The following is a 26,248-nucleotide window of genomic DNA, read 5'->3' on the forward strand; positions in this document are numbered from 1 at the left end:
GAAGGGGTCCAGCCTGTCCTGGTGCCACTGGCAGAGCTCCCCCAGCCCTGAGACCTGCCTGCAGATACCGAGCAAAGAAATGGAGCAAAGCAAGAAAGCTCCCAAAGAGACCTCACTGTGGCCATGGGACCTGCGAAGCCTCCCAGGGCTGTGGGGCCTGCTCCCATGCTCAATAGGCTTCTGAAGAGTTAAGGTGTTTTTTGCAGCCCTTAGCCAAGGATGACTTCAGCGGGTGGCTAGCCTGCACTGGGAAAGGAGAGCGTGCTGCTCCTGGCAGCTGGCATGAGGAATCCTGGCACGGTGCACACTCTGGACCTTCCCCTCTGTCGGCTCAAGTTGTGGCAAAAAAAAAAAAAATCTGTGGTTGGAAATTTTTGTTCACGTGGTGGTGGGTGCAGAGTAACATCAGTGGCATGTGCCAGCTGAAGGTGAGTGCCTTGGGTCCCAAGTCCCTGATGGGAGCCCAGATCATGCTCTGGGAGCAGGTAAAGCCCTGCAGCTGCTCAGCTCTCATTACCCATGGCAGGAGGGTAAAGGCAGCTCCATCTGCCTTTGGGGACTGCAGCTCATGCTTCCCAGCATCAGCATCCTTGGTGCTGGGCTGCAGGCCAAAGATGCCAAAGCACACAGACCTAGCACTTAAAAGTGGCCCCAGCCTTTTCCCCAGCCTCTGCTGGTCCCACGGCCATTAGACATGAGGTATCTGTGAGAGCTCACCCACATCTGGGCACATCTGGGCACAGCACCAAGAGCTTTCAGCCAGCTGGCCCCAGCCCAGCTGCTCCCCCATATGCAACTGCAGCACAGTCGAAGGGGGAGATGCCAGCACCCAGCACTCCCTCAGGAAAGACAGAATAAATGTCATTTCAGTGCTGGGGAGACAGCAGACTTCAACAACAGCAAGGATAAAACAGAAACTGGGGAAAACAACTGAGAAAGAAGGAGCACAGGGGCTTCACCAACACACAAAACTACATCAGGGCTCTGAGGCAGACCCTCAGCTGTATTCCCCTAAGGATGGAGGTTTCTGTAACACTGCAAAGATAAATACAACTGGGAACCGTATCTTTGGAGGCGCTTTAAGCTCCCATATATAGCCTGGAAAGAGACTGTTGCTAAGAATAGTGGGGCCCACATATTCCACGACATGAGAGTTGACAGATTTCTTCCCAGCACTAATAGGATGTGAGGCTATTTTAAACTTGCCCTGGTAAGTAGTCAGGGCGTTCTTGAAGAGCTGGTCCTAGAAAATAAACATGGATCAAAAGATGCTGGGTTGGGTCCGTTTCAATTAAATGCAGGATAAACACAAGGAAAGTTGTTATGAGGGGTCTCCTTTCTAAAAGCCCCAGTGGAGACAGTGATGGTGGGAGGCAGCAAAATCAACTGGCCTGCAGCATCCTGAGCCCTGAGCCTGGAGGAATCAGGGTGTGAAATCAGAGTCATGACACTCTGATGGGGCTGCAGATGCTGCCACCACTGCCAGGCCCTTCCCCTCCCTCAGTCCCCTCCCTGCTGGGGACCCTCTGCCCCAGCCCAGCACCCCTTGGCGCACCAGCAGTGCCAGACCCCCACCCCAGAACCTCACTCAGAGCCATGGAAATCTTTCCACTGGCTGGCTTGGGAGGTTGGATGAGGCGACATTCATTTAGACTAAACAACCCCCATTTCGTAGCAGTATCTGCAGTGGGTTTTGGCAGCGTTATGGCAGAAATAAACTATTCTCTTGTGCTTTCTTGGAAGTGATGAACAGTGATGGCAGCAAACTGAGTAACCTCTTTAATGTGCAACAACCAGTACGTAAAATAACACACACTTCATGGTCAGAATCCAGTTTTAAATAGAAATTACACAGTGGACATGTTACATTGACAAGTATGTAGTGGTTTCAACATTATTTTCTCAAAAATAAAAATACACCACATCAGAATATCGCATACAAAATGTAGAATTTGCCCTAAAATAAAATTCTATCAAATCACTTAAAAAATTACAAAAGTAAAATGCATACAAACTCCAGTAAAACTGAACAGTCTTACAAGTCGAGGATAGTTTACAAAGATGCTCTCCAACATGTAAAACCCTCTTCCTTCTCCATATGTTCATGCAGTTCAAAAAACCCCAACTGTTAGGTGTGTCCCATAATTAAAAGCTGTTTTTTAAGACCTTATCAAGTACTTCTTTCTAAAATGCACAGCGGAAGACATTAAATGTGGTAGAGGAAAAAGAGATTTTGATCTAGGAAGTATCACAGGCAGAGAAAAGAAACATGTCTGGAAAATGCATCATTGTCCCCAGGGAGCAGGAGCTGATGGCAGGCTGCTTGTGGGGACACCCTACAGCTCTGCTGGGCTGGCTCAGCCCAGGTGACAGCAGAAAGGTCAGGGCACACAGGAGAGCTGTGTGCAGGGAGGGGGCAGGGAACCCAACTCTGGTTTATATTGCACATTCAGGGTGTCCCTGCTGCAGAGGGACATGGAGCATCCCCCTCCCCTGGCACAGGTGGGGACAGCAAGGCACCCCACGGCCCCTGACTTGTCCCACACAAACCTGCACATCCCCTCTGTGAAGGAAAACATGGGCTTGGGGTTGTTGTGGCTTTAATAAACACATGGACTAAGGTTGGAGAAGTGGCCTCAGCCTGAAGGGAAAAGCTTCCCATAAAGAAAAAAGGTTTTGCTGGTGGTATTTTCTTCATGTAGCAATACAAAGTGAGTGCAGTGAGTCTGTCCAGATGTAACAAATGGATAAATCACATGGAGGAAGCCAGTGGGGAGAGAGATGGTGCAGGGAAAAGCTGTTATTGCAGAGAGCAAGTCCCACCTGCCTTCCCTGCTGCACCTTGGAAAACCAGCGCCTCCTCGTCTTGTGCCACCACCGGAGGTGTCCCTGTCCCTGCGGCACAAATCCCGTCACAAACAGAAAATGAAGGTTAGAAACTCATCCTTGAGGAAGGAAAAAATGAGGCTCTGAGACAACTGGGCTGAAGTAGACACCCCTCCAGTGCAAATAACCCAGGTGCCCAACATCCCCCCTCCTGGGCATCCTGGCTGAGCGCTTCCCTTCTCCCTCTGTGCCTCAGTCCCTGCCCTCTGCCTGGGCTTGAAGCTTCCCACAGTGCTGCTGGGGCTGAGCAGTGAAGGAACAGTGCTGGGGCTGTGGGGGGCATGAATTGATCCAAAAACATTGCAATCCCAAGTAATTGGCAGGAGCCAGCACATCTGTGCAAATATTTGCTTTTGCTTGTCAAAACTTTGGACAGAGTTACACTTCTTCCTCTATTTATTAGTTTCATCTGTCTTGAAACACAAACTGCAAAAATTGTAAGCAGATTGACATCTTCTTCTGACTTCACTGGGGCTGTGCCTGCTCTGGGGCAATTCTCTGCCAGCTGAAGTGACACTCCTGGAAGCAAGGCAGATGTTCCTGTGCCACCCACAACCCACCCTGCAGCAGTAACGGTGGCAGGGAAGTGAATGGAGTCTGTGTTGATGGTTCTGACCCCTCACGTGAAGCAGCGAGCCTGGAGGCTGCCTGGCTGTCTCTCTGTTGGAAAGGAGGCAGCAGCCACAAGGCAGCATTTCCCTCTTCTCCTGTCACAGCTGGAATGCTGGGACCCATGGAAGGTGACAAAGTTCTTGTGTGTTTTGGCAGGGTTGGCATCTGCCCTCACACAAGCGTGCACCCACACACAGTGACCTCCTTGCACACCCCACATCCCTGCTCTTCCCATGTCATGTGGTGCTTTAACAAGCCCAAGAATGGCAGCATCAACATCAAAAACCAAATCAATACCCAGTACTGGTGTAGGTTTCCACACCAGTGTAGCAGTTACCTCACCACGTTATTACGATGGTCCATACTTAGTATAAAAGGAACCTCCTCAAAACTAATGAAACATAAAAATGACTTTGTCAGAGATACTTACTAATTTGCAAGTGACCCAACAGAAGAAATGATCAATTAGAGCCCTGCTGTCACACCATTACAGAGCAGTTTTATCCACTGTGCAAACTGTGTAATTCCCATTCATATTTCAGTCACTCCTGACAATTAAATCACATTTCCCTTTCTTGCAACAGCCAATGCATGCACATCAATCAATGCAGCTTGTTTCTGTTGCAGCGCAAGGCCACACAGTCATCTGCTCAGTTTACTGTAGAACAAGCCCAACATTAACATCCCCATCACCACAAAAATTCAAATTTTATATGGATTTGATCAATCCAATGCAATATTTTGGCGCTGAAATGCCCCCTGGAACTGGGTGCTTCCCCTTACTCAATCCAACCTGTTGCTCTCCCCAGGTTAGCACTACAAACACGGACAGAGTCTGGGGTTTTCCAACCCACACCAAGATTAAAGTTGTCCCACTCCCACTCCTTTAAGCTCTGTCAGATGGTTGGGAATAACTGTGATGTTGTGAGCCTGAATACCTGACACATATGGTGCCTATCTGCTCAGCCTCTCTAGGTGTGGGAGCTAAAATCATAAGTTTCAGGTAAATTACCTGAATTGTAATCTGCTTGTAACAGATTATCTATTCACAATATGTGCAGAATCCTTTGGGTCTGCACTTTCTTCCAGCTGGCATGATTTTCTAAAAAAATCCCTGGTCTTATGTATATTAAGTACATGGCCGGCCAGCCAGCCCATCCCTGTAAAATTGCTCTGGAAGCAAGGAAGCTCTTTTCCACACCTCCAGCTCAGGGGAGCAGGCAGCCCCAAGGGAAGGCAAAGAATTCCAGGGGAAGCTAATGGGTAACAGCAGTGACCAGAGACAGGAACCAGTGCTGTAAGCGGAGCCTGCATTTTCTAATCCTGAGCCTCCCCATGAGCAGCATGGGAGCTTGCACAGCTCCACAGCTCAGGAGAAGGAGAGCCAGCAGCACTGGAAGCTGGACTGAGGGTGTCACAGAGCCAAACAGAAACCTGAGGAGCAGCCCATGTTTAAAATGAACCATTAGGAGAGAGCGGTCACTATGGAGCATCCTTCCCAGCATTCCCAATACAAACCACAGCAAAATTACCTGTGTATGAAGGGGCTCAGCACTGCTGGGGAAGATGTTCTTCAGGGCTGTGACCTTACAGGCCACAAAGAGAAGGAAATTCCGAGGCTTCTCAGGGCACCTTCCTCTGCTTGCAAGTCACAGGCCATGCAGCAGCCAACACTGTGACTGGTACAAGTTAGAGAGACTTCGAACTTTCTCTCATTATTAAGAAAAATATTAACTGTTTTGAGCCTATTCTGCACTATTGCTAATTTCATCAGCACTGCTAAGGGCTCTCCCTGCGCTTCAAACTCAAACTTCCAATGAAGTTCAGGTATCCTGGCAGCTTGGACTCTTGCTAAATCCAAACAAGGGTGGACCCAGTGATAATGCTTATCCAAAAAATATTTCTATGGGTTGAGAGTTGCATTACTGACAGGAAATGGACTGCTCCTCCACAGAAGGATGCTGCTGTGGGGCACAGATGGGGATAAAACATTTTTCGTAGATCTCAGCAAGCACATTTACAAACCTCACCTCCATCCTGAGCCAGACTTGCTAATCTAATAAAATCCTAAAGCCTGAACACTGTGTCTGTGGAATGCAGCCGTGTCCTGCACAACTTCAAGTTATTTGGGAGCAATCCTTTGACTTTCACTTGGGCAGACTTCCATCAGCCTTGCTGGAAGTCGGGTTGAGCCCTGACTGCAGAGTGAACCCAGCGCAGGTTTCCAGCAGGGCCCAGCCGGGCTGCCCAGCCCTGGAGAACGTCCCTGCTTTGGTGCAGGGGCACTGATGGCTGGAATTCAGGCCACACTGCAGTGCCAGACAGACACAGGCCATGGGCTCTGCACAGAAAGGCTTTGGCAGTGGGGGCTGCAGGGGTGATTCCGTGAGAAGCAGCTGGAAGCTTCCCCATGAGTGACAGAGCCAACACCAGCCAGGCTCCAAATGGACCTGGCACTGGCCAAGGCACCCATCAGACATGGTGATAACACCTGTGGGACAACAGATTAAGAAGGGAAAGGAAGTTACTGCACAGCAGCAACTGCAGCTGGAGAGAGAAGTAGCTCCGCAGGGATCCAGGTCAGTGCAGGAGGGGCAGGAGCTGCTCCAGGCACTGGAGCAGAGATTCCCCTGCAGCCTGTGATGCAGACCATGGTGAGGCAGCTGTGACCCTGCAGCCCCAGGGGAGCAGAGATCCACCTGCAGCCTGTGGAGAACCCCACGCTGTGCAGCTGGATGCCCAGAGGAGGCTGTGGGCCTGTGGGAAACCTGCTGGAGCAGACTCCTGGCAGGACCTGTGGCACCATGGAGAGAGGAGCCCAGGCTGGAGCAGGTTTGCTGGCAGGATTGTTCCCGACAGTCTGCACCCACACTGGTGAAATTCGTGGAGGACTGTCTCCCCTGGGGGGGACTCCATGCTGGAGCAGGTGAGAATGTGAGGAGTCCTTCTCAGGGGATGAGACTATGTGTGATGGTCTGACCACAGCCCCATTCCCTATCCCCCTGTGCTGCTGCAGGGAGGAGGGAGAGAAAACCACAAATAAAGTTAAGCCCAGAAAGAAGGGAGGGATGGGGTGGAAGGTGTTTTCAAGATTAGGTTTTATTTCTCATTATCCTACTGTGATATGATTGCTAGTAAATTAATTTCCCCAAGTCAAGTCTGTTTTGCCCATGATGGTAACGGGTGAGTGATCTCTCCCTGTTCTCATCTCAACTCATGAGCTTTCCATTGTATTTTCTCTCCCCTGCCCAGCTGAGGAGCTCAATGACAGAGCAACTTTGGTGGGCACGTGGTGTCCGCCCATGGTCAACCCACCACACAGAGAAACAGCTACCAAAGCATCAGAGTCACAGTGAGCCATTCACACTGACTCAGAAAAACAATCAACAGGGTTTAAAACAAGAGGTTCACTCTTCTCCCCTGACTACGGAGAGCCTGCATCTGGAAGCACTGACAAATATTTTGAATTGTTTGATGCCTTCTGGAACAGAGGCAGAATAGATTATAGTCTGAATACTGTGTAAAATGCTTCTCCATCTTAAAATAGTCAGGAAAGTGAAAGGATTAGAAATCTCTGTCACTCGGGACAGTGCCTGAGCTGTGCAATTTTAATCTTTATATAGCTACAGTAAATTGCAGAAAGAGAGCTCTGAAGAGCCATCCGAGCCTGCAGTTCTGCCATGACAATGCAACTCCAATCAGACTCTTGGCAAGTGATCCTTCGTTTCAGAAGACAATAGGTAGCAGCAGATACTGGATACTGAAACTATTCCAGGCACTAAAACATAGTAAAAAGAAGCTGGACAGTTAACACTACTCATCTGAAAAGTAAGAGGATGATGCCAGTGGATCTGAACATGCTGGTTAGACTGATTTAGTTGTCCCTATGCAGGTTTGCTCCACTGCCACAAAGAACCTGCTTCAAGACAGAAAAGATCATTTAGAGCTGATATAGGCAATGAGCTAAATCCATTTTCAGTTACTACAGTAAGTACATCAATTCCTCTGAAAACATAAAAGCAGGGAACAGCTTGTTTTATTTTACTGCACAGATACACTCCTGAGTTAAATCTTAGAGGTGTATTCTCTCTGCAAAAGGAGAGCAGGCAGAAGGAACAGATCCATGTCTGAAAGGAAGTTCTGGGTTTATTTCAGTGAGCTTACCGTGTTGGTGTCACCCCAGGGGCAAAGAAGAGCCCCACACAGGAGCAGAGTGCTTGATTCAACTTCTAGGGATGCAGAGCCCTGCACAACAGCCTCCAACACGTGCACCCACCCCCTGCCACAGAACTGCCATGACAGGAGATCATTCACCCCAGAAAAGAATCCCTGTCACGGACAGTGCACGACACGTTCCCGCTCACGGCAGTGACGGGCTTGGTCACAAACAGGGGCACATCACCTTCCCAGACAGCATCACTTGGAGTAAACCTAGGGAAATACATACCCTTGCACAACTTATATATATATATATGTATCTCTTATATATATAAGTTTTATTTGTGTATACATTGATATAAATATGCACGCCCACACACACACAAACACACTCCCATAACACAAAGCACTGAACACACACATACAGAAATATTTTAAATTATGCTGAACTGAAATCTAAGAATATAATTAAGAAATTATTAGCAGGTTTAAAAATTGAGTTAAAAAACTATTCAAAGTGTCTTTAATATTTATGTTCAAGTAAGGGCCAGAAGGACCACAGATTAGTACCAATAAAAAGAGCTGGCATTAATTTCCCATATTATGCCAGAACTCATGAGTTACTCCTCATTGTCAAACTCATTGTCATTTCGCCATCAATGCACCTCCTCAACTAGAAAGGGTTTTTTTAGGAAACAGTGATTTCTCAAGACTTGGGTTACAAGCAATATTGTTTAGGCACCCTCAATCATAAACTAATCCTAAAAACCACACACACCTTAGAGTATCAGGAGAGAACTAGCAGGACTCAGACATCCACACCCACAGTATTCAGTGGCACAAACAGTAAAAAAGGCAGTACTGGAGATGGAGGATGGAAAGGTGACACAGTGGTGGCCTTTAGAACAAAAACATTTACGTAGAGTGACACTCCAGTACACCACAGATGCTCCATATTCGGAAGATACGGAACCACAGTGGCATTTCAGAGAGGACTGTGAGTGCAGCTGGGGATTCAGTGGCAGCTAAAGATATTGTTTACTTGTGCTCCAGGGTGATAACAAACACCTCTAATAACACTGCAAGGATTATTTGGGATATTTAGTATGGCTAAAAACCCTGGTACCAGTGTCTTATATCAGAACTCACTTTATCAGAATGTAAGTGTAGTGTACAAGCACCAAATCATTTTAGCTTAACCGTTTAATGGACATTCAATATATAAATGACTAGTGATTTTAAAGAAGTTTTGAAGAAAAGATTTTTGTTTTCTTTCCTTATTTTTTTCCTTTTGTTAAGATTATTCCCTATTTTTATTCTGATAGAAGACTCCAAAGATTACTGGTACCCTGGTGTGTATAACTGTGAGTCAGCACACAGGCACACACATACACACACAACATACACCTCACTTCTACATCAACAGCCTCTTCAATAGAGAGCCCCAGCCCTGGCACAGGGACCTGGACAGCAGAGAGATTCTCTTTGTGCATTTCGGTGTAACCATCACCACTCCAGTTCCACATTTTATGGCAAATCAAGATGGTCTTAAATGTAAGAACAACCCATCCCTCACCCTCTCTAAATAAAGCCATGAGTAAGTCTTGAAATTTCTTTGTTTTTCTGCTGTTCAGCTGTGCAAATCCAGGCAGATGTGCAGGCTGCAAAGCCGACTTCCAGTCTCTTCCAAGCCCTCACCAGTCCGGCGTGATCACACGGAGACGACGACGTCGAGATAGAGTCTGTCGTAGGACTCGCGGAAGCACAGGATGAGGAGCAGGCTGAGCAGACACGACCCTGGCAGGCACCAGTTGAACCAGGAAAACTCTGTAAAGCAGAACAGAGACCCAGCCTCAGTTAGCAAACATGTTCTGTGTTTAAAGCAACCAAAACTCGGACTGATGGCAGGTTTGAAGGAAATTGCTGTGTTCTGACAAAATCCTGACAGCTCCTGATTGATCGATGGTTAACATGGTCTGTGAGCCGTCTCCACAGACACCTTATGTTATATATATTTATAACCAATGCCTCCAGCTAATGTAAATCCTCCTTATTCAACCTGCCAATGAAGAGAACAGGGAAAAAAAAATAAAATCTATCATTACTAATGGAGAATAAACCACTTCCAAAGACTCTACTCATTAGTCCCTTGATTTCTATGGATTGAGAACTAAAATTAAAAGCATAGGAAGAAGCTGGGGTTGATTTTAATCAAACCTGCTACATGGCATAAGGAGGGAAAACCAATTCCTCAGAAGAAACTTGTGCATAATACGATCAATTCAATTTAAAAGTCGTTGCAAAAACAGGTCCTCAGAAGCCTCTTTTCGGCTGTTCGACACAACATACTGCTCTTAAAACCCTGTGTTCCATATTCAAGAAATCCTATCATCTGATATTTGGCTAATAATTAGCAGTTTTATTCAGGGTTTTCTTCAAACATTACAATTTTTTTTTTCTTTTTTTTTTAACGTGTCAATTTACTAAAGAAGCATTCATTTCACTGGATCGCACGTTTTACTTATTTTTTAAATATTTCCCATTATTATTATTATTATTACTCTTATTATTATTTATTTAATTTTACAGAATCTAAACTCTCCCTCAAGGTCTGAGTTAATGAAAATCAAGGTTTCATCACTGCTACTTTCTTAAATTTGTAATTTATACTGCTGAAGGAAAAAGCATGATTTATTTTAAACAATGTGAAAGACAACAGTCAGCCTGAAAAATCAACCCTCCAAAACCAGTAACCTTCAATAACACCCTCTCTGATCCACCAAAAACCCTTATGGATTTTTTTAGGCAGTAGTGTTATTAAAACCATAGTAAAATTTTTCTAGGCTTGGAGAAGACTGTTATGTGATGCCAGAAGTCAATAGGCAAATGCTTTGCTATTATTTTCCTTACAACATTCCTGCTTAATTGAATTAAACAGACTTTAACTCAAATATCCTAAATGACAAAATTGAACTTGTGAATCCTTCATGTCTTTTTTGATCCAGAATTTGTGACAGCACTGGTGATGCAGGGAACGCATCAATCGTGTGAAGCCAAAGGTCCGTTTCCTTTTGTTTTTCCCTTGCAAGTCCCTGCAGAAAAGGCAAAGGACTGCAGCTTTGAGGCACAGCACTAGCAGAAAGGCTGAGCTTTAAGAAGGTTTACATCCCCACTCTGCTAGCTGAACCAAAATCTTCAGTGCACTGGAAAGCTTCCAAGGTTTGGGTCCTTCACAGCATTTGCAATATCAGTACACGGAGTAAAAGCAAAATTGGAGTGAAAACTACTGAAAGATTATTTGGCCTGAAAGGAAAGACCAAGGGAACAGGATGAATTTGACTGAGTTCTGATTTATCTGTAAGCTTCTTAAATGCCATTAGAGGATGTATTTGAATCAAATGAAAGCAAATGATTAAGATCATTATCTTCCTTCTAAGGGATTTTTTAAATCAGAGGAGCCAATAGCACCCCTGGCACTGATCCCCCCCAGTGACCACATGCTCTCTTGGACTTTCTATCAAAGAATGGATTGTCTTAGAGCACAAATTACTTTATTTTTTTTTTCTTTTGAAGAAATAGGGAAAATATTTTAAGTGTATGGGTATTCCAATTTCAAGTTTATCCTAACCTGCATTTCCTGGTATCTCATAGGGAAAGAAATACAAGAGACAAAAAATGGTCCCAAATACCCTATTTATAGGGGAATGAGTCCACTTTATTGTAATTCTTTCATCAGAAGTGAGACACCATATCCCCATCCTCATTTATTATGTAATGCCAAACACTGAAAAAATTCTCAGAATATTCTGTGTCATCTTTCCAGCTCAGGTACAGATGTCAGAAACAATAGTATGTGCGAACAGAGTTCACAGCAATTAATATCAAAAGCATACTTCAAAACATAAAGACTAGCTCTCACACTACCCAAGGCTAGCCCAGATGACATTCAGATTTTACAATGATACAGTTCAGTATCAGTATTAAAAAAATTAAGTAATTTTTCTCTGTTTGTGTTCACAGACCACAATTTGGAGCAAGGTTGCCATCCTGCCTGCAATTTTCTGGCAGAAAGACAAACCATGCTGAAAAATTGCCCCAAGTTGAAACCTTGATAATTTCTAGCTGAATTCAATATGAAATTTGTCACTCTCCTCTTAGTTATAAAACACATCTTAAGAAGTAATAATACATAAAAGCTCACATTTTCTAATGCTTTACAAATATTGCACCATGAAGCAAATGTTTACTGTAATGACAAAATACAAAGAAAAAATCTGTGTCTTTGAAAACCATTAATAAAGACCACTTCCCTTTGAAAACAAGCTGGGTTCTTATTTTACAGCTTAGAGTAATAATATCTATTACGGTCTACTAAAAAGCAAGTTGTAAGTTATGATTACGAGTTAGGAGGAAGCAAATAATACTTGAGAGATGAGAAAGTCTGAATAAATTGACAAAAACATGAAGCGAAATACTGCTGTGCTGGATTAGGCCACGGGACTACCCAAAGGAATGCCTGCTCTGTCTTTGAGCAGTGGTCAGGAGATTTCTCTGCCCTGCAGGGGGACCTCTGACCCACTGAATGGAGCTGGCCTTACACGAGGCATTTCTGCTCTGCCTCTCCTGAGCAATCCAGTTCTACAGTTCTCAAAGCATGAGATTGGGTGAGCTTTACTGTGGTTCTGAACCCCCAGAGATACAAACATTATTAATGGTCACGTTACCCATGCCTTTATAAAATATGATGACGGTGCGTACCTTGGTGTTTCTGGCTACAGCAAATTCAAATAGAATTACCTTGCATCTAAGGAATTTCATTTTTATAAGCATGCATACAGAAAAGAACAATTAAAATTCCCCTTCCTTGCTGTCCTTGCCTGGATTCAAACATTTGGTTATTAACAGAAACTGTATGTTCAAGTCTTTCCTTTTACTGACACAGATACATCCTTAAGGAGAATTAAATTTTCCAAGTGGCTTATATTTCTTACCTGTATGGTAAAATGTGAGGAAAAATAAAAGCACTCCCATGAACACATTACTCAAAAAGGTGACAACTCCACAACTTATTCCTTCTGGAACAGGGTAGACTGTCTCCACAAAGAGCTCAAAGAATATTGGTACGCTGCTGTTGAGGAATATACCCAGCAAAATGCAGGATGTGTACAGTGTAGCTATGACAGAAACAAAAACAGTTATTAATTTCGTGCTGGTGTTTTCCCCCCTATTCAGAGCTGCCAAGAATATTAATATCTGAATAACCAAAAAATGCATAAATTTATTTTTATCCTCTGTGTATCACAAAGAACATCACATCCCACTAGCTTTAGGCAGAATGCATGCATTGATTTGCGAAAAAAAATCAGAAATACTGATTTATCTATTTATTTAAACAGAATCCATGAAGATACATTCAGTGATTTGGACTTCACTTGTAAGTAAAACAAACAACAAAATTATGAATGCAAAGCATCATCTACAGTTTGATTTACCTCTGAAACAAACAGAAAATATTGTCCTACACACAATTAGGACAGGGAGCAATTAATGCACCAAATTGGAAATGGACATGGATTAACCTTTTGACTTAGCTCTAAAGGTCAAAACTAATTTTGCTTCCATTTTACAAATAAATACTAATGATCTACCAGCTATCAAGACATTAGTATTCAGCACAGCCTGAGCTGCAACATGTTGAATCCCTTCTGGCTTCAAAAGGAAATGAAGGGCACCCAGCTCCTGACAGGAACAGGACAGATCTGATAATGCAGATTATTCACTGCTGCACAACAGATTGTTTTTCTTGGACAAACCAACACAAGAATGTGACATTTCTTCAGTAGCCTCAACTATTTTGTTCTACAATTTCTAACACTGCCAAATACTTCACAGTACTTAATATAGAAGCTTAATATACCTATATTATCATTTAATAAACATATTATAGCTATTTCTGGACAAAAAAAAACCAACCACAAAACTTCACAAAAATTTAGTACCTATTTAGAAATTTAAGTAAGTTTTTTCTTAGTGCTGTCTTGGACAGGGAAGATTTCCTGACTTGCAACCTCAATAACCCGAGGTTACTGACCAAGTAAAAAGAAGAAGGAAATTATTAGAAGGCTTGAAATAACCAGAAAACTCTGGATTAATTTGTGAGGTTCCCACCAAAATAATAAGAAAACCTAAAGAAAAGATTTTCAGATACAAAAGTGTTATGAAGTCACAGGTAAATTATTTATAGCATCTTTTCACTGCAGTGAAAAGATTATGTGGTACAAAATCCTTAGATTTTTTTTTTTCATATAAATATATATGTGTGTGTGTACATATTTCAGTTTAATTTACATTCTTTTGTCTTACTAAGGGGAGAACTGAAACAGCTCTGCTTCATCTTCTGTTAAGCACTGCTCAAGCTTTCAACTGAGAAACTGTTAGGAAGCAGGAAACGTTCAGCTTAAAAAACAACTAAAAATCAGCTTTTTTAAAATATGAAGAATCACGGAAAAGAAATAAAGGCATTAAGAAGCAGAAAGGGCTATTTATCGCATCCTCTATTTCATGTGGTTTGCTTCCAAGGCACAAAGACATATTTCTTTCTCTACAGAGGACTTGTCTGGACAGGAAAAAGGAGAGAGAGCTGGCCCCCGCTTTTTTGGATACACCACAATATTCTGAGCTGTTAAGAAAAACAAACACACACACACAAACACACACACACACACACACACCAACAAACCCGACCCCCTCAAAACCATGGTAGCTTCTCCTACTCTTGAATTCTCCTGTCATAAACTACAGAATAAATCAAAGAAATTGATGCAAGGTGTGTCCAGAAGCTGTCAGAGAGGAAAGAAAAATCCCCATACAGTATTAGGATGCTCTTCCTAATGTGCTCCTCTAGCTAACACTGAAGACCTGATTCCCCAGTTAAAAGATCCATAGAGTTTTGCTGCAAGTCCTCACCAGTATTTAAAGTTTCATGAGCCACTCTTTGAACTCCCATTTACCTCAAACACTGCTGCATATTGCTCTAACTCTCTCTAACTGCTGTCGGGTGTAGCCAGAATATCCAAACACACTCAGTGGTTTGAAATTTTTGTACTGGCTTGAGAGACCAACACATAAATGAAGCAAAAGATTCTCTTAAGACAAATGAACATCTGCCTCTTATTACACTCAGTTGAAGACTTGTAACTTCTACAGAACACCTTCAGAACCTCCCCCAAAGAAGAGAAGGTGGCAGCCAGCTGTAATTCTGTATCAAAAACTCAACCAGTGGAAATAGTTGAGAAGTTGCTGAAAGCCACAACAGCACCATCGAAAGTGGAGCAGCGAACAGAGTGCCAGAAGCAACACCTCTGCAAGAGGGCTGAAACATCTTCCATAAAGAGCATCAGCCAGGAAAGGGAAATCATGCCTCTGAACAGACACAATGTCTAGACATATAATTTCTAGAAACTTAAAATCAATGAGATGAAGGCAAAAATTACTAGCCATTTAAAGATCGAGACTTCAAATTTTGTCTACTACAGTAGATGCCAAGGTTTCCATGAAATAAACAGAAGCCTTCAAGCTAGATTTGCTAGTTTAAAATATGCCAGTTGAATTACATCATTGCTCACCACTCACTAAAATGTATTAAGATGACCAGACCACAAGTGAACAAGGGCACTAACTCTGTACCTTAGAAACAACATCCTTACATTTCCTTGTCATGACACTCACACAAACACACCCACCAGCACACACCTCACATTTCCATACCACAAGGAGCAAAGCAGCTTTACCGTCGCCCCAAAGTATTGCCTGCCTTTTGTGTGCACACCAAGAACTGCCAGCTGAATACCAGTAACAGCACCTCAGCTGAGATCACAGGTAATACTGATAAAACAAGGTCTACGTAGAGGTGCAGGTACACACACCTTTGGAATTAATAAGCAGAAATGTCACAGCAAAAGGACAGACAGAACATAGCATCCAGTAGATGCCAATTTAAGTTCTAACATCTAGTGGAAATGATAGGTTTTAATTGGGAAACCACAAAAAGAAGCTCTGAAAATGAAGAATGAAGGAGATGTGCATGTCTGAAAGCCTTCTTTAAATGGTACATATTGTAGTGACAGAAAACTGTTTTTTATTTCACGCCTCTGTAAATCACCCAGGGTTATCCCGAGTGCTATACAAATAAGCTTATTCCACTAGCTTGGCAGCTAAGTCACATATCCAACCAGTCAACTAGACAGGAACTCAAAGACAAGATATGCAGTTTCAGAAAAATAAGTCACAGAAAGAGGTAAAATCAGAGTTCAAAAGTGGTTTTTGCTTTTTACTTCACACACTAAATAGCATATCTCATATTCCAGCTCGTGGGCAACAGGATAGCAGGCAGATACCACCTATTAACAGGGACCATTTGCTTTCCCTCACAGAGACCTTGCACTGAACAAACACAATTACCATGATTTTATACTGCAGAAGAACAGCTGCTGAAGTTACAGCAAATGTTCTTTCAATTAAGACAATCTTAATGACAGTCATTGGAAATGAATATAAGGATCTGAAAGCACTGACTAAAAAAAACAAAAAAAAAAAACCCAGATGATTCACCAAGAAGCTAACATTATGTCCTAAAGAATAACAACTAACTTGGATAGGCATACACTGGAGAAGTGTGTCATGCTACTAGTATAAAAAAAAGGTCACTTTTTCTTAGGGAAAGGAATTAATTAATTGCCTATGAAGTTGCGCACAAAGTTGTGTATCCAAGACAGTGGCAGCTATGGACATCAACAATGGAGCTGGGCTAGGTTTCTTAAAACATGACATTAACTGAAATAGTTTAAAATACGTTTCTGTGCATTAAGCAGCTATTTCTCAGGTTGGCCACTGCAAAAAGATCAGCAAAGGCAAAACACCCATCCAAAGCACAGCTGTTTCAGAGAACTGGCCAGGAGCTGCTGCAGCAAGAGACTCAAGCCATGTTCATGCTTGAGGTATGAGCTAACCCTTGCTATTCCCTCAGCACTCATTCTCCTGACCAGGAAGGAAGCAAGGAATAAAATGTGTCTTGATAATAGCTCTAGAGATGTTACCAGTTAGATGAAGCAAGGTAGTGACTTGGGACTGATGGTGATACAGTGGCTCAGCACAAAGAGGAGAAAAAATGTCAAGAAGGAAGGTTCCTGCCTGGCTTATCTCCTGTATTTGCTATCCATCTCCTGGATGGCAAATACATGCCCATATCCCAGGAAAAGACTTTCTATTTTCCCAGACAGAAGCTGTGGCAAAAGCTTTATACCAATTAAAAAAAAAAAAAAAAAAAAAAGCGGGGGGGGGGGGGGTGAGGGGGAAGTTAGGAATTCAAACAGGGAAGTGATTTAAATGACAGCCTTCACTTGGTGTCCTCAGATGAGCTTGCAATGCAGCAGAAGGAGACTCAAGTATCTCTGACATCTAAACAATTTCCCAGAATCTTCCAGGACATTCTACAACATGTTCAGCAATTTACTCTTAAATTATACCATCACTATATGTATAACTGCAGAGCCTGATCCAAACCCAAATGAAATTGATGGAAGGACCTCAACTGCTGTGACTAGCTCTTATCAACCATTGGCACATGTATCTTAGCTGATTTTTAACAAAGAATATGAAATATTACCATTTCTTAAAAAAAAAAAAAAGTTTTCAGATAAATTTACACAGGAAATGCTGTATGAAGTGCAGGCAAGTGGTACAGTATCTCCTTCCAAAGTCCTCTGCCAAAATCTCTTGAACTCTGTACATTTTGTAACAGTTCTCTTCTGAGACACACTCAGCCAAAACTCACACAAATTTTATACAGATAAACAGGAGAGTAAATACAATGGAATATATTCTTTGTTATTGCCCATTATAACTGTAGCTCAAACACCAAAGTGAAAGGATAATGCCTCATGTGGATGCAGGCTTTGTTGACTTTAGTGCTTCAGTATCCCCATGACCAATTTGAACAGTTCAAGTTAGCTCCTGCCAAAATCTAAAGTCCTGTAAAGTAGAATGAAACCTCCCTATAATCTAACTCTTGCTGCTGGCCATGGTACGAAAAGTCATGGAAGAAGTCACCCTTAATTTTGCCACAAGAAATGTGACTCCCTCAAGGTAAGACAGTAAATTTTACTGTAATTCATTTATGGGAATGGGAAAACACAATAGAAGAAAGATGTCTCTGTAGTGCACATTTATAACATCAATATGTTTCATTGCCTGGATTTCCATTCCAGCACACACTGATCAAATTTCTATCTCATGATAGAGTTTTGAAAGTAACCAAAAATCTGATCAAATTTGATTTGTTCTGCATTCTTCTCATGAGAAAAGCAAGTGGAACTTGCTTTGAAAGCAGAGCATTCAGTTTGGAGGACTAAGAAGTGAAAAAATTACTGAGTAAGCCTCAAGAAATGAAAGAGGAGAGGGCTGGAAATTATACAATATTTGAGGTTTGCTATCAATGGATATTTAAAGTGCCCAGATTCACAGATATTCATCCCTGAAACGCTCCTCCCAAATTTCAAGCACTGTACACTATTTAACACTGTTTTTTAAGAGAAAATAACCCCCTAAATTAGTTCCTCTTTAAGCACTCTTCTATCTGTGAAGTCAAAGAAGCTGTCAGCAAAACAAAGACCATTATTGCCATCTTATGAATGGGAAAAGCAGGAGTAGAGGTAATGATTTCCCCATAGCCCCAAGCAGGTTAATGTTTTCAGGCCACTGTTTTCTCCTCTCGGTCCCTCTGCCTTACACTTACCAAGCACATCTTGTTTATAGTACAGAAATTAAACTGAAATAATAAACTAATCAGTATTACAAAATTAACACCTCTCTTTTTCAATACTGCACTTTGTAGATGAGGACAGAGAGACAGATGTGTTTATAATGTCCAATCTGTTGGACCTGAAAATAAAAGTGTAGGCTGCTTAACCTAAATATAGTCATCAGCTTATGGAGTTGCCACTGTATTCAGTGTCTGCCATGCAGCACTAGAAAAGATTTTGTAAAGCAAACTTCTGCTAAATGTGCTCATAAATATTAGAATATTCTTGATATGCTATGCTGAAAACACTCAATCTGAGCTGCGAGCAACTAGTGTTGCATATCAATTTTTGGAAAATGCTAGTATTTGTATCCAGAGATACTACCAGCAATACAAAGTGGCAAGATACTGAAACTGGCAATACAATGCCTTACACAATTATTTTGGGTCGAAGTATCCCATTGTACATAAATTCACATAATGAAGTTCAGTACAAAGCAAACTAACAATGAACTTGGCACAGAGAAACAGATCAGCAGCTGCACTGGGAATTCAATGGAGAAAACTATTTTAATGCGTGATGTGTACATAAAATTGTCTTTGAAACTGAAATGGAAATAATATACATTAAAATCAAAATTTCTTAAAGTAAAATTCAGGCTCACTTAAAATATAAACCAATTCCAGAATCAAGGTTTTTGGAGAGCTGTGATTAGCTGATGAGAGGTGTTTTAGACAGATGATATAGTAGCTGGCACTGTATCATTATTGCCCTGCTTTCTTTTCTCCCCACACTGGCTGTTAAAGTTCTTATATTCGACTCTGAATACACTTTTTATAAAATCTTTTGGAGTTACATTAAGAAGCTGGCAAATGACAGAAAACTGGTCTTCCTCCATGGGAGGAGGAAAAATGGAGCATATTATGCAAATACAAAGCAATGCAGGCATTACTCAATGCAAACAATGCTAAACAGTATAATTTAAAAGAAACCACAAATGCAGGCATTGATTTTTAATATCTGGATTAAAGGTCTCCATTCTAAGTAATTATATTTTGTAGGAAATACCTTTAAATTATGTTGGGCCTATTTAAAAGGAATTAGGAGAATATTATACAAACAAGGTGAGGAAAATATATTTTGCTGTGACCATTTTTTCAAATACCTTTCCTCCCCCAATATTTAAACCAGACATTACTAAAACTGCTACAAAGAACACCAATTAAAAGAGGGATTTGGTTTGCTTGTATTTTAAAAACAAATATTTGGAGACTTTTTTTTCCTTTCTTTTAGAGTGAATAATTGGCCATACTCTCTGATCTTTTTTCATGCTTCCATAAAAACACATCCATCTACTGCTTGCTCTGAGCCCAGGTGGGAGACAGGCAGAGGAGCATGTATGTCACCCGATACCCCCATGCTCAAGGAAATGACTGGTTTTTGACCTGGGGAAACCACTATCAGGGCCTGCCTATGGATGCAAACTATTCATGGATCAAGCAGCTGTCAGGTGAGATACAGCTGATGTCATCTAACCAGCCTTCATCTCTGTGGTGAAGCCTGCTTAATGCCTGGGCCGGTACAAAGGCTCCCATAAAGTGTCTTGTCTCCTCCCCAAAATGACTGTCCTGTCCTGTGCAAGAGCTCCCTTCTAACTGTACCAGCAATCCTTCAGACTGTGTGGATATTTCAGCAGTTTCCAGGTATTGCTGAAGATGGCAGTGCTTGTGGCTTTGTAGGGCAAAGCCTGACTTGTTCAAGAGAACAACACTGGAGGCAGGCCAAGAGAGTAGGGGGAAGTCCCTCCCAAAATGGGAGCTACGTGGTTGGAAGGGAAAACAAAATCTCTTCGGAAGATCAAATGTACACACCCACAAGTTTCCATGTCGGTGTTGAACCCTGCTTGCTCTGCCTCAGATTTGAGTAAGGCTGAAAAGTGTGGACTGAGATCCATCACTGGCTCTGTAGCACTTCCAAGCCCAACACTTGTGCTCTCTGCCACAGGACAGGAGGAAGTGGAGGAGCCTATGAACCTTCTGGCAACATCAAAATCTGTTGCCTTCAATAACATAACAATCCCTGCTTTGCAGCAGGTGTTCAGTGCTGCCTGCAAAGTGGCTCTGGAATACAAAGTAGTTTATGGACCTTTTCTGGAAAAAAAAAAAAAAGAAAAGAAAAAAGAAACAGAAATAAAACAAAAATTTTAAAGAAAGATCAGTGAAGGGAAAGCCCCACAATGATGTCTGCTTTTGTTTTGCACATCTTCCAGCTCTACTAAAAACACACAGAGAATAACTACTCAGCAGTCCACCATCAACACCAGCCCACTGATATGCAGAGGGACTTCCACCTTTACCAGCTACCACTAATCACTTCCAAAAGCTGCCAGCCCACAGCCTGCATTTGACCTCCTAGATTTGTACTCAGATACACTCTACATCTCAAACTTTTAATTAAAAAGAGAAGAAAAAAAGGAAGTTCATCCAAATCAATTCAAATGTACCGTTTCTCCCAATTACTGTGAATGCAGAGGTCATCATCATGTCGCATCATTACATTGAGGAATAATCTAGCATGAAGTCCTATAAATTAGCTTAAATAGCTTGTGTGTTTTCATCCATAGCAGTGTATTTTATAAAGATATACCACTGCTTTTCTGTGTACAAGGAATTAAATTGAACAGGCACATTACATCTATTTTATATGAACTTTAATGAGAACAGCCTGATACGAACCTTCCCCCACAGCATATCTATGAAATTTAAACGGAAGAAAAAAGAGATCTTATTTTCTGGCTGCACATTAGACTCTGATGCTTTAGATTGCCTTTTTTTTTGAGGAATGCACCACATTCCTGGCACTTCTATTCAAAACAAGCTTATATATTAAAGAAAAGGGTTCAATATTTACAGTGACATATATAAGAACAGCACTGTCAGAAAACTCTGATATATAATTACAACTTAATCTAAGGAATCATCCGTTTTAAGAGAAATGGTAATTGCATGAAAAGTACAACCCAATCCCTGTATTTGAATCAAGGGATGCTAGTTTAGGATACTATATATCAAACCTCAAATACCCTACGTACTTTTACGTCCTGACAATGGATCACCTTTCCAAAAAAAAGCAGCACAATGCACCTAAATGCTATAAACAAATAAGAATTCTTATAGAACCTATGTTGCATGCCAAATTCTTTACTAAAAAAACAATAAAATAAAATCAGAGAGAGCTCCATCAGTTTTGTTTTCAAACACTGGCGAATGTACGTAATGACTTTCCCCTCTTGAAACGTCTCTGCTTCATTCTTATGCATAGACTTGAAGGGTCATTTATGTGTTTGGCTTGTTGCATCAATTCAGAGGATAGAGCTACTGTAAAAATTTACATTACTGCAGGCTTGTAGTGATGAAGCAGGCAAGCACGAGAAAAAAGCTTTTATTGCTTTTATTTTAGATTTGATGGAAAAGTGTAGTCATTTAGTATGACAACAGCCATCATGAAATTTGATTTGTTTATTGATTGAATTATGTTTTATTTAAGCAGAATTTCTGAAAGCATTGAAATTTCAAGATAAAGCACAAATTTGACCTATCCATCCAGATGGTGTTGCTCCTGAATTGATCATGTATTTCAATTTGCTGTACCCACTTTAGTTTATAGTTGTGACATTTGCAGTGCACCAAGGACACCTACTGAAACTCAATTTGCGTAAAACACTACTCTATATACTACTCTCCACACCGAACTCTTTTATTAAAAATGGACAAAAAAAGTCTTCATTTCTCCTAGAATGCATAAGTTGCTTGTAACAAAGATAGAACTATATTTAAAATGTATCTATAGAATTCTTTACTAAATAAATATATTTTTGAATCTTGATGGCTTAGGTTTTACTGTAATTTGCTACTCTGTTGACGGTCTTGGAATCACAGGTGGATCAGTCCTTTGGTGCAGATAATAAAGTGAAGGATGAATTTTTAAGAGCTAAGCAGTGCTAGCTTTCAACTAAGGGTACAGCTAGCTGGCAGCCTGACTAGACCTCTGAGCTTTTCCCCCACTCCTGCCAAGAGCTTTTTTCCTTGTCTTTTTGAGGCACAGGCTGAGTTAATTTTGGGCTGGAAGAGTTCCCTAAACCTGCATGCAGGTGTAGAAAAAGAGGACAGCACTGTGCAGGGACAGATTTAGATGGCTGAAAACACTACAGGTCACCTTGGTTTGAAATGCACCACGTGTTCCAATAACTAATGTAAGTTTCAAACCCCGAAATTCCCAGACATGTCACTGTTTCTTATATGCAATGCTACTCTCATTCATCTGATTTTTCTTGATTTATTTCTCACTTCGGTTATTCCAAAGGACCCAAAACAGAAAGACACTCAGTTACAAATCAAATTTAGATGTGTATTCGGGGTTCTTATTATAGGGTTAAGTTTTTAATCTTTTTATGAAGTTATTCAAAGCCAGTGAAGATATTTCAGATTCAATAGACTTTCTAAACTTTTTTTTTTCATTTTAGTAAAACTACTGTATTACTAAAGATACCAAACCAGGTTATAAGATAGTGGAGTGAAGACTTCCAATACTTGCCTGCAATATCAGTTATAAAGAATAGGAATTAAAATCATTGTCGATACCTGTGGTTAAAGGCAGATGAGTGACAGTAGTTAGACAGGTGAGAGTGAACCAGGTTGATGCTAATGTTGCTCCAGATAAAAGCAGCAGCAGTATGAACTTCAGCATGCCCCTGATAAAATCTGCAAATCTAAAATAAAAGCACACATCAGAGCAGTACAAATGCTGATTTTCATATTATTTAAATGTGACGCTTGACAATTAATTCAGTTTATTCTCATTAAACATTCTGGAGACTATAAAAACAATTTAAAAGTACTTTCTCATTTTCAGAAATAGAAAAAAGGTATTTTTATAGAATGGCGATATTTCTAGCTGTCAAGCTGAAGAGCCATGGATTTTTTTAGCTGCCATGAAATAACAACCAAACCAGAACAATTCTCAAGTAATTCTCAAGGCATCAAATGAATACACTTGGAGGAAAGTTTTTTTTTCTTCTGCATTTGTTGGACACAATATCACACCACTACTTTCATCGCTGTTTAGTCAGCGTTTGCCAGTCTCCCTTGGCAGACACAGAGCTCCATTAGCATATGAGGAGGTTGCCACGTTTTATTCAAGACATAGTTAAGTGTCAAGATTCATTCCTGTGGGAAATGGAAAAACTCCAAAAAATTCCAAAGAAAGCCTAGTTGAAGGTGAGAAGGAACAGCTTCTGAACCCTTGGAGGCATCGGTGATGAAGCTCGTGGTGGCTTAGGCAAGGAAGGAACTCTTTACACAGGGGGTCACACTGCCAGTGGCTGTTTTGGGTTGAAAAGTTCCAGAAACCACAAGCTTGGTGCTGCTGCTCTTCTACACAGACACTGCTGACAGACATGGGGAGGGACAGCCCCACAAGTCCTTGGGCAGTCTGGCTGTTATATAGAGGGAATTATGATCTTTATACCACTTGATGGTACAATTGCTTTTTTCATTTTTTCCTTTTTCTTTCAAGGAGCCAGAATGCTTTGAGCGGTGCTTGTGTGGCAGAATTATCAGTGCAACCACTCTTTTCAAAGGGGATGTTAACCTAACTACTGAAAAAGATATATTAGAAAAGGCAATGTCATTTATTCTTGAGTAATTTGTATAATCTCCTGCTTAGGAGATGTGATTTTGGGAGGGACAGGTTAGGTATGCATTTCTAAAGCATATCTTCTGCCCCCATAGCCTCCTACCTTGATTAGGCTAATGGTAGCATAATCCACCTAGTTTGGTCCATGATGAAATTTGTCTGTCCATCAACTAACTGCCTTCTCTGCCCTGACAAAGAGCACTCTACAGGCAGATACCTTATAGCTTACTTGATAAAACAGAAAATGCTACCAACATTTTGAGAACTTCCACATATACCGTACGAGATGTAGGAGTAATGCAGTCAAATGCTCTCCACTCCCCCAAACCAGCTTCTTTCCTCTTATTTTGATTCTCCCCATGCTTTAATTCCACATTGAATTTAGCAGTGAGTAATTCAATAAGCAGCAGTGGGAGATCAATGCTGCATATAATCTGAGAAGTTTATGACTGCAGTGTTCAAGTGGCTTATGCATTCATCTCCAATACCCAGAGGTCAGCTGCTACTGGTGGATTTTTTTCTGACAATCCAATCTAGGAGTCAGGATTGCCTCACTGGTTTGCCAGTTTCTTTAATTATTCTTTGGGATCACTAGGGTCAAAATCAGCAATTTTAAAAGCTTTGCAGAAGCATCTCAAAGTGTAAACTTTCAGCTTATTCCACAGAGACTCCCACTTTGCCTGCTGGCAGACAACATCACTGTTCTCTGTTCTTACAGGCAAGGGCAGTAACGTGGATCCTGTCTAATGAAACAGTGTGAGAAGTACCAGCCTTCTTGAAGGGACATTCACAGACAATAGGTCTGGGGGTGATCTCTAGGGGATTCTGTCTCTATACCACCACAAGGAATATGTGAGGATTAGAGCATGATATGCATCTAAGCCATTCATAACAGCTAAGTGGAGAAAATACCTACCAAGCAGCTGCAACTCTTTTTGACACAAAGATCCCAGTTTGGGCAGCAGTATGTTCCAAAGTGCTCTCAGATATCATAGAATTCCAAAAGGGTCAAATGTACCCCAAAGGTAAAGGTTTATGCAGCTACTGGATTCAGCCAGCAATAGAAATAATGGCAAAAAAATGACATAGCAACCTAGCCTGAACTTGGTAATTGAAGGACCTCTCTTTCTTGTCTGGTTACAGGAATAAAGAAGAGTGTAAATCTAGTCTACTCTTCAGAATACTTGTTTCAATCAAAAAATATGAGAAATTACTTTTATCCTCAGGCCCAGCATTTGACTTCAAACCTTTGCTCTGTTTAAATCCTTCTTCATCATCTAGCATGTAAGGGATTGTCTGCAGCTGCTAAAACTGTAGGCACAACAGGAGAGAAGGTGCATATTTTGCCAGACACAGACCTCTGAGCCTACTGCTGGTAACAGTCTCCAGCCTCCCAGCAGATCCAGCCCCAGGCTGTATCCTACAGCTAAAATCACAAACCTGCACTGCTGACAACACTGCCTGTTGCTAAGGAAATTATCACCATGCCATAAAGTTTCAGCATTTTGACTACACTGCAGGTTAGAAACAGGAACTGAAACTGAGCTGCAGAGGACAAAACCTCAGAAATATCTATGATCCTTGGCAAATGTGGGGAAAAAAATAAAAAAAAAAAATCTGAGAAAAGGGAATAAAATTATGTTTCCATGCACCATATTCCATTAGCAATATGAATGCTGCTCTTTGACACTGCTTTTCTTCAAACTAGTAGCATTTGAAAGCTGCCAGCAATGGGTACAGCACCTACCAGCTGCCCAAAATAGGCCTGGCTTTTCAATTATAAAAATGCATCAAACACATTAGCTAAACATGTAAGTTCATGGCTATCAGGACAGCAGTGGGTGGAGAGTAGAAGGATTTATGTATAATGCTGAGGAAAACTTGCACCATTTTGAAAATGAGATAGATATACAAATTTCCAAACTGGGCATTATTTTAAATACAGATGATTTAACACCTACTGTGATGTACAGGACCTAATGCTCCAAGGCAAGGCTCAGGTTGTTAAAAATTCTTAATTATAGAATCTGCATTGACAAAAATGGAAGGAGCAAATTCCTAAACTGCACCAATTTTGCTTTGACAAATTAGCAAAAAAA

The 26,248-nt window shown here is 41.4% G+C and overlaps 1 protein-coding gene across 1 annotated transcript in view; it reads right to left on the reverse strand.

The window, feature by feature from the left end:
- Nucleotides 1-1,756: 1,756 nt before the first annotated feature.
- The window catches only part of SLC49A4 (solute carrier family 49 member 4), a 52,144-nt gene continuing 27,652 nt past the window's right edge, over nt 1,757-26,248 (reverse strand). The window contains exons 7-9 of the mRNA XM_042040454.1: nt 23,096-23,223; nt 12,648-12,830; nt 1,757-9,483 (exon numbers count right to left, since the gene is read on the reverse strand). Coding sequence (XP_041896388.1) covers nt 9,368-9,483; nt 12,648-12,830; nt 23,096-23,223 — 427 coding nt within the window. The 3' untranslated portion in view covers nt 1,757-9,367. The remainder of the gene's footprint in view (nt 9,484-12,647; nt 12,831-23,095; nt 23,224-26,248) is intronic.

Source organism: Corvus kubaryi, unplaced genomic scaffold (assembly GCF_017639235.1).
Source record: "Corvus kubaryi isolate FWS band 111438036 unplaced genomic scaffold, C.kubaryi_AGA036_p1.0 37396, whole genome shotgun sequence".
Taxonomy (NCBI): Eukaryota; Metazoa; Chordata; class Aves; order Passeriformes; family Corvidae; genus Corvus; species Corvus kubaryi.